General features: G+C 41.7%; 2 protein-coding genes across 3 annotated transcripts in view; both read left to right on the forward strand.

Annotated features, from left to right (window-relative positions):
- plppr3a (phospholipid phosphatase related 3a) overlaps positions 1-2,820 on the forward strand; it is a 19,585-nt gene extending 16,765 nt beyond the window's left edge. Inside the window, exon 8 of the mRNA XM_027138980.2 lies at positions 1-2,820. This exon is cut by the window's left edge and continues 1,009 nt beyond it. Coding sequence (XP_026994781.1) covers positions 1-203 — 203 coding nt within the window. The 3' untranslated portion in view covers positions 204-2,820.
- Positions 2,821-5,348: 2,528 nt separating this feature from the next.
- Positions 5,349-10,000, forward strand: part of palm1b (paralemmin 1b) — a 13,812-nt gene continuing 9,160 nt past the window's right edge. The window contains exon 1 of one of the 2 annotated variants that reach the window (XM_027137861.2): positions 5,349-5,681. The gene's annotated coding sequence lies outside the window, so the exon portion shown is untranslated. Of the gene's footprint in view, positions 5,682-6,078; positions 6,142-10,000 lie in introns of those variants that run through there. The other variant, XM_027137867.2, reaches the window with a different exon arrangement.

Genomic DNA, 10,000 nt, shown 5'->3' on the forward strand with positions numbered 1-10,000 from the left:
CCATGCCCAGGATGGACTACCGACCTGCTAAAACGGACTCATTCGGCTCAGAACTGCCACCACACCCAGATTTGGTGCCACAATTCCACCGAAAACCTTTAATACCCACCAAGGAGTGGGATCCTGGACAGCCGCATCCTGAACCGGACCATTTCTTCAAGAACTTGCAGATAGACCAACAATTTAAAGATCCAAACCTTTAAAAGGAGCTGTTGGTGAGCCTCAAGACCAGAGTCTGTTATGTGGGCCATCTTACAAGTGTACCAGCAAATTAAAAATCAGGCTTCAAAGGAGGGGAATCTTTGAGAAAATGTTTGTATAGTTGATGAAGTTCAGTGTGAAATAGTCATGTATTTAAGGCATGTGGGGAAAAGTCACACACCTACAGCAGGTGAGAATGTGAAGACAAATATGGTGGGGTTTAATGAACAGGAGCTGGCATTCAGTGATGATGTCATTTTTATTGAGGAAGCAAAAACCTGGAAGAGATGGAGAACCGAGACTGGTTTCTTTTCTCTCGAAGGTGGGGTTTTTTGTGAATGTGGGAACTGAGCTGAACTTTTCTACACTTTACATGATGTTCTATAGCGGTGGAGACCAATCGTATCCACGAGTGGATGGTGTAAGTGCAGGTCATTCAAAACAGGCAGAAGTCACACCTGGGTCTACTGAGGAGTCTCCTCAAGAACAAATGATTAAACAGGAGGAATTAGACCTGGCTTCTGCTTGCGTGGTTTGAAGACCTGCACCTACTCTGGGTCTTGTGGATAAGATTGGACTCATCCGATCTACGGGAACACATTGTTCGTCTTAGGGAAAACATGAAATATTAGTGTTTATAAAAGCAGGTAAAAATGAGACGAGCGTTTGGTCAAGCAGGAGACCATCGTCCTGAAGACGGAGGTGTTTAAAAGAACAAAATATTGGCTGAGATCTAAGAGCTTCTTTTATTCACCAGCAGAAAGGGTTCAGTATTAAACATTGTGTCTTTGTGAGTCGATGTTAAACCCAGAACCACCTCCTCAAGTCTTCTGACTTTGGAGGATCTGGAAGTGAAGCCACAGTTTAAAGGCCTGATTTTCCATCTCTTTGGCCTTGTGGAGTTTGTTGTGAATATGTTGTGTGGTTTAAGTGCGAATGCTTGGATGCTGATACTGGTGTCTGATACCGGGATTATTTACTATTTAAAATACTAAAATACTTCAGTACCAGCATCTGATGGAAGGTGATACGGTGTAAGGTAATAATACTGTACCATGTGGTGCTAATAAACTGCACATGCTTTACCATTAATGATCAAAGCATCAAGTGAGGAACTGCAGCGTTTTACTACAAGTGATAAAATATCTTGAAACTAAAACGGTGGCTTAGTGGTTAGCACGTCCGTCTCACACCTCCAGGGTCGGGGTTCGATTCCCACCTCCACCTTGTGTGTGTGGAGTTTGCATGTTCTCCCTGTGCCTCAGGGGTTTCCTCCGGGTACTCCGGTTTCCTCCCCCGGTCCAAAGACATGCATGGTAGGTTGATTGGCATCTCTGGAAAATTGTCCGTAGTGTGTGAGTGTGTGTGAGTGTGTGTATGAATGAGTGTGTGTGTGCCCTGTGATGGGTTGGCACTCCGTCAAGGGTGTATCCTGCCTCGATGCCCGATGACACCTGAGATAGACACAGACTCCCCGTGACCCGAGAAGTTCGGATAAGCGGTAGGAGATGGATGAATGAATGAATGAATAACGTACCGTGACACTTCGGCCGGAACTGCATACGTTACCGAGGTTTTAACAGAGTTTTATGGTGCTTGAGGAGAAAAAAGCTGCAGATTGTCTGTTTTAGTTAAAATTTAGATGCTGTCTGATTGTGTCACATGTTCCTGAAAGGATAAGAAAAAGAAAGTGTGTAAACGTTTCTAGTGTCTATAATCAGGTGTTTACTGTGAAAGCTTGTGTATACACACATCTGACTCACAGCGTTCTCACTTCCTGCCCAACTCTCAGTACTACAATAATGACTTGTAGAGTGTTAGATCTGAAACTTTCTTCTAGTTCTATTTAATTCAATCTTTTATAGATGAAACCGTTCCTTAGATAAAGTGCTGACTTTTAGCCTCTCAGTTAGAGAGTTTAAAATACCTACAAAACTGTCAGTCATTCAAGATTCACGTGTTGACTGGCACATGGGATGGGTTTATATCGGGGTGGTGTTTGTTAGGGGCGGGGTTTATTGTGGTGGTGTTTGTTAGGGGCGGGGTTTATTGGTGTGGGGTTTGTTAGGGGCGGGGTATATTGGGGTGGGGTTTGTTGGTTGCTGTTTATTGGGGTAGGGATTTTTGGGGCGAGTTTGTTGGAGAAGGGTCTGTATGTATGGAGACTTGATGAAGGAGTGAAGGTTCTCATCATGGCCTCGATCACATCCTCGATACCCGAACCAGCACAGAAAACAGGAAAAGGAAACTGAACCAGCAGGAAGACGAGATCGTGATCTTACTGGAGTGAAATATGCAACCACACAACTGAGAATCGGAAAGATCTCATTTGACTCTGTTTGTTTCCATCATGGATTTGAAGCTAAATTAAAATGTGGAAAAAATATTTGTAGATTTACACTGATGTGTTGAAGATCTTCTCCACTAGCGTGATGTACAGAGACGTTGGAACACGAGAAGACTTTTATACAAGCAACTGTTTTTGACGTGTGTTTGTTGCATGAATTTTATTTATGTGTGTTCGTTTGTGGAAGGACTTCTATAGCAACAAGGAAATCTTCTTTCTTATTGAAGTTTTAGTAAAAAATAAAATAAAATTCGATACAAATTATTATATAACTCTTATTCTTACTCTTACTTTCTGAACAGTGTGTGTGTGTGTGTGTGTGTGTGTGTGTGTGTGTGTGTGTGTGTGTGTGTGTGTGTGTGTGTTTGTTTGTGTATGTGTGTGTGTATGTGTGTGTGATTAATGTCACTACTCTGACTGTATGATGTGTTGAGTTGCTCGTCCACGCTAGAGGGCGCCATCAGCGTGAGATTCACACAGAGGCAGCAGGCGGAGTGACTGAATTATAACGAGGTGTGTGTGTGTGTGTGTGTGTGTGTGTGTGTGTGTGTGTGTGTGTGTGTGTGTGTGTGTGTGTGTGTGTGTGTGTGTGTGTGTGTGAATATGATCATTACGATAAATAACGAGGTCTAACGGTAATAACACTTCTTAATTTATCATGTTATCTTTCCGAACTCACTTTGACCACCTTCAATATATTTAATTTATACGATAAATCTTTTTAAATTAAACTTATCCACAAATATAGACAATTATTGATCAGTGTCCATCAAAATAAATGATTTTCTTAATTATTTGTTTTTAAATTTGGTTTGTGTGAATTAAACCGTCAGAGAATTTATAATAATAATAACAACAACAACAACAATAATAATAATAATAATAATAATAATAATAATAATAATAATAATAATAATAATAAATCGCTATTATTAAATTAATTCTATTGTGTTTGAATTTATTGTATTTATTATTTATGTATTTATTATTATATAATAAATGATAATTGTTTAATATTCAAAGAAAATTTGATGAAAAGTTAATTAAAAATTAAAATAGAAGACAAACAAAATACAGAGACAAAGTAACAGACAGAGTTTAAGAGTTTAATAAATAATAAGATAGTAAATCAGTAGAATTTCAAGGAAGGGGAGGAGTTAATGACGTCACCGATATCCAGTAAAACCCCAACAATGATGGCTTTAAAAAAAAAATGATGGCTTTAAATATATATTTAGTTAATCTCATTATTTGACCTTCTTGTCGTTATATTGTGGAGTTAATGTATTTAGAACAGTTTATACATCAGAGTCTGTAGATAATGTTATGAAGCGAGTTACAATAAATAAATAAATAAATAAATAAATAAATAGCTCAGTCACTGACTTTCAGGAAGAGCTTCATTCTGTCTGGTGAAGAAGAACACCAGAGATAATCCGGGAATATTGGGAGTGAGGTGGGAGTACACCCTGGGGCCATTACAGGGTCTCACACACACACTGTACAGACACACACACATGTAAACACTCACACATGTATAGACACACACAAGTACACTCACACACACATGTAAACACTCACACATGTACAGACACACACACACACATACACACGTGTACACTCACACACTACACATGTACACACTCACACATGTACAGACACACACACACACACACACACACACACACACACACACACGTACACACACACATGTACACACACGTACACACTGACACACACAATGCACAGACACACACATGTGCACACTCACAAATGTACGGACACACACACACATACACACGTACACACTCACACACACATGTACACACACACATATGTACACACTCACACACACTCACACACACATGTACACACACACATATGTACACACTCACACGCACTCACACACACATGCACATACCCATGCACAAACACACACACACACACACACACACACACACACACACACACACACACACACACACAGCTAGAATTTATTTATCTTAGTCAGTCCCCAGGGATGTGGTTGGGAGGAAACCAGAGAACCCTGAGGAAAACCACATGGACACAACAGGTGAAATTCATGTGTACACCAATGATGTGTGCAGTTATGTGTTCTCTGTTAGGAGATGTTTGTTTACTGTTGTATTGAAGGAGTCTCCAGTTTCAGAGCTTTGTAACCGTTTCCTGATGAAGGAGTGAGTTAGTTCCTGTTGTCACTTCCATTATAGCAGCTTTAAACCCTCTCCAACCTCCTCTTTATTCTCTCTCTCTTTAAGCTCGTCATGTGATTGTGAAACAGTAACGGCGTGTAAACTCCTCTGTCCCCAAGACTCGAGGAGCCATGAACAGTGAAAACGTGTGAAGTGTCGTTCAGTAACAAGATGGTCCATCATCCCTGAAGGTGGTGTAGATATAAGAGAGAGATGAATCATTTTAAAACGTGACAATTGGACGTGAAAGACAAACTGGTGGTGACACGATGACCCTGTACTATGAACACAGACATCTGTACTGAAGGAGACTCAGTAATGTCATTACCTTTAGAATGTAAATGTCATGTGACAGTCAGATGTTTCCGACTCCACAATGACTCAATTGGCCAATTAGGGCAGAAACAATCAATCCGGCAACCGGCAATCCATCCTTCCCTGCACACTACAGCAGAGAGAGAGAGAGAGAGAGAGAGAGAGAGAGAGAGAGAGAGAGAGAGAGAGAGAGAGAGAGAGAGAGAGAGAGAGCAGGAGGGACCGTGAGTGTGTGTGTGTGTGTGTGTGTGTGTGCGCGCGCGCGCGCATGGGTGTGTGTGTGTGTGTGTGTGTGTGTGTGTGTGTGTGTGTGTATTCCGCTGGCTCGTGCTCGTTGTCGGGTTGAGCGTCGCTCCCCGTTAAAACCGTAGAAACCCAGGAGAAAGGCAGGCAGCACACAGGACGAGCTCCAGCCCTTTAATTCGGGGTTTTTATTCATTTGTGCAGCGCGTCATCAGAGAATAGAATATTAACGGAAATAAACATAAATTGTCCGACCTGCAGTTCCACACTGATCTCGGTACTGTGCGCGAGACCGAGATTTTATTCCGTCTTTCTTCATTAATAAAAAAGCAGAGGAGGAAAAAGGAAGCACAACGTTCTGAGTGAGTAAACTGCCCAATTTTCATTAATGCATGCTGTGTGTGTGTATGTATACGTGCGTGCGTGCGTGTGTGTGTGTGTGTGCGCGCGCGCGCGCGCGCTGCTAGATTAATAAACATGCAATAATACAGTGATGTCGATGGTGAGCGCGCGCTGATTTTTTTCCTTTAAAGCGCATTGTTGTTTACTGAGATCATGACATGGTGTGTGTGTGTGTGTGTGTGTGTGTGTGTGTGTGTGTGTGTGTGTGTGTGTGTGTGTGTGTGTGTGTGTGTGTGTGTGTGTTAATACGCGTGTGCACGCCCATGGTGATGGTGATGATATACATTCTCGGGTGGGTGGGAGGCTCCAATATGGCCGTGTGTGTGTGTGTGTGTGTGTGTGTGTGTGTGTGTGTGTGTGTGTGTGTGTGTGTGTGTGTGTGTGTGTGTGTGGTGTTATTGTCCCTTTGACTTGATACAGGTAGGATTTGCTCCGCCTTTCTGCGCATGTTTTAAATGGAACGATATTAAACAGAACTGTTGTAGGGACGTTTGTTGGTCCTCTTAAAGAAATGTTCAGTTTTCCTGAGAAGTAATTACATTAAATTCGTTTGTCTCGTGTGTCACCTGCATGTCTAACAGCACAGTAATAGAGTTAAGCAAAGAAAGTGTGAGAAGAAATTATAGAAAAACTTTCAGAAATGGTCTGGAGATAAGTGTTGGATTCTGTTTAACTGGATAACAGTGATAATTGTTTTATTTCATTGATATCACACACACACACACACACACACACACACACACACACAAATATATATATGTTGTTAAGAAGTTTATGGGATATGAGCATGAGAAGAGAATTGATTTGGATTGAGCAGAAAGAGTGAATAGAAAACAGTGAGTAGAAAACAGCCAAAGAAAAGAGAAAGAAGGAGAGAGATACAAGAGGAAGAGAGATACAAGCTGAACTGAAGGTCGAGGTACACCAGAGTCGGGTCAGCTGATCAGGAGGATTCCAGAGAAATAAAATGTACTGTATTTTACTAAACTTGAGACTAACAAGCTATAGTACATTGGAGAGATGAGCCAGAACTGGAGATTTGGGATAAATCTCATTAGCTTGAGGAGATGAAGGCTGTGATGGCTACAGTGAGGCTCAGGTATGGTGAGGATCTGCTTTACTGTGTCTGCGCCTTTAACCTGTGAAGGACAAAATGAATTCTCAAGTCTGTGGAGGAATTCTGGACTAAAACTTACTGCACAGTTCAAAGCAGTAAAGAACAGCTTCAAACTAAACACAGATCTGAATCCTGTTGAACATCTACAGAAACATGCAGTCAGGAGAAGAAACCTGAGCTGAACGAGTGCAGTAAAGCTTTTAGTCTGTTAATGGTGTGTTATTGTCTTAACCCTTCACCCAGATCTCTTCCTGTCTCTATCAGAGAGCTGCAGCTGATAATCAGAGTCCCACTACAGAGTCACTGATCCAAACCTGTCCTGCTGTGTACCTCACTCTAAACCTCACTTTACACCTCACTCTAAACCTCACTTTACACCTCACTCTAAACCTCACTTTACACCTCGCTTTACACCTCACTCTAGACCTCACTTTACACCTCACTCTAAACCTCACTCTAAACCTCACTTTACACCTCTCTCTAAACCTCACTTTACACCTCACTCTAAACCTCACTTTACACCTCACTTTACACCTCTCTCTAAACCTCACTTCACACCTCACTCTAAACCTCACTTTACACCTCACTCTAAACCTCACTTTACACCTCACTTTACACCTCTCTCTAAACCTCACTTTACACCTCACTCTAAACCTGACAAGGGAACCGCGCGGGACACCGCAGCGAGAAAAAGCACGGGCACCGCACGCGAAACCGCACGCGAAACCGCCACGGGACCCCCGCGCGCGAAACCGGACGGGACACAGCACTCGGGACACCGCACGGGAAACCGCACGGGACACCGCCGCGCGAAACTAAATCACACTATTCTCTAAACCTAACTTCACACATATATATAATGCACTTCACCCTCAATCTAAACTTCAATTACCCCACGTTACACATCCTCTAACCAAATTACACCTCACTCTAAACCTCACTTTACACCTCACTTTACACCTCTCTCTAAACCTTACTCTAAACCTCACTTTACACCTCACTCTAAACCTCACTTTACACCTCACTTTACACCTCACTTTACACCTCACTTGCTAACATATATAACACATATTACAGAAATATCTGATATTTGAATAATTATGCTTAATAATACTGATATTTTCGTCGTGCCAACTCCCAAACAGAGATATGTGATAAATATGTGGATAATGCGAGCTGTAAAGTTTCTGTATTTCAGTAAACACACAGCAGGTGTTGAGTTTTGTCCCACTTCACAGAAGAGGAATTTCTCCTGTTGTTATCATACACACTGGATGTTCTCACCATCTTCCCAGTCTTTCATTCTCACAGCTGTAAATCTATGGAATAAAAACACTGTCAATAATAATCGTACGTAATTCAAAGCATTTGTGTGTAAATTTTAATTTTGCGGAGTTGGATCCCAAAACCTACGACCACGACAGTTTCAGATACGAGATTTTGTGTGTTTGTTCAAATACGACTCCAAAATGTACGACTATGAAAGTTTACACACAACGCTTGTCTTCACAACACCTCTTTTTCACATGAAAACGGTCTGTGAAACAACTGTCAAAAATACGTCATCACGTTCACAGGCATTACTATCCGAGGGAAGATGAATCGATTACACAAAATGCGCATGCGCCCCGCCCTCTTTTAAACCACTGGCGCCGAAATGGCGGATCAGCAGCCAAGCGCTCACTCATCGTCTCAGGTAAGTTGGTTTTTCCTTCCAAATTCGGACATGTTTAAGGGTTAGTTATCACTAATAACAGTAAGGTTACATTAGGTGCTTAAAGAATACAGCTGTTTAGGAGGTCATCACTGTGGTCTGTAGCGTGTAACATTACACTGAGAGCTAATCTTACTTACTATAGTTAACCTGTCTCTGTAATATTACTCCTCTCTGTTATTAGTGATAACTAACCCTTAAACATGTCCGAATTTGGAAGGAAAAACCAACTTACCTGAGACGATGAGCGAGCGCTTGGCTGCTGATCCGCCATTTTGGCGCCAGTGGTTTAAAAGAGGGCGGGGCGCATGCGCACTACGTGGAATCAATTCATCTTCCCTCGGATAGTAATGCCTGTGAACGTGATGACGTATTTTTGACAGTTGTTTTGTGTGAAAAAGAGGTGTTGTGAAGACAAGCGTTTTGTGTGTAAACTGTCATAGTCGTACATTTTGGAGTTGTATTTGAACAAACACACAAAATCTCGTATCTGTAAACTGTCGTGGCCGTAGGTTCTGGGATCCAACTTTGCAAAATTAAAATTTACACACAAATGCTTTGAATTATGTACGATTATTATTGACTGTGTTTTTATTCCATATAAATCTGGTAGTTTCATATTCTGGAGTTGTTCAGTTCTCAAAAATGTGTAATAAACATCTGTAGCTGTGATACAGTTTAACAGCAAATTTGATGATGATGATGGTGATGATGATGATGGTGATGATGATGATGATCAGCTATAACAGGAAGTGTTTCAGTGTAAACAGTCAGCAGTGTTCCTCAGAGCGCAGCGTGTGATCGCTCTCCACTTCTCTGAAATCATGCTTTTCCCCAGCAGCCGTGTTTAAACAGAAAAGTTCTTTCTCAGTGGTTCAGAGCTGAACCTCACTAACACATACCACATTGTACTGAACTCGACCTTCTTATGAATTTATGCTTAACCTCATTTCTTAACTTAACACTGACACTTTGTAGGAATCTTTACTCGCCTCAGTTTTGTAACTTTCCACTTCTCCCACAGTTCAGGATCAGTTCACGGCCCAGTCCAAACGTACGAGTGTCAGATCCTCAGATATCAAACCATTAGCACATTTTTCTAATATGACATTTCTGCTGTATGATGTTTTGTGCCCTGAGACACATAGGTATCACTTTTTCCTTATGACAAGGTCACAGAATTGTGAGTGAGACCTCTCCCTTGTCTGAGACACGACCCCATGCATGAAGGGTCTCAGGATGCTTTACTGTTGGCATCACACATGATGTCAAGAGTATGTGATGTGATGTGGTGATGTGGTAATGTGGTGAGGTGGTGATGTGGTAATGTAGTGAGGTGGAGACGTGGTAATGTAGTGAGGTGGTGATGTGGTAATGTAGTGAGATGGTGATGTGGTAATGTAGTGAGGTGGTGATGTGGTAATGTGAGGTGGTAATGTAGTGAGGTG

Source organism: Tachysurus fulvidraco, chromosome 11 (genome assembly GCF_022655615.1).
Source record: "Tachysurus fulvidraco isolate hzauxx_2018 chromosome 11, HZAU_PFXX_2.0, whole genome shotgun sequence".
In the NCBI taxonomy this organism is placed as follows: Eukaryota; Metazoa; Chordata; class Actinopteri; order Siluriformes; family Bagridae; genus Tachysurus; species Tachysurus fulvidraco.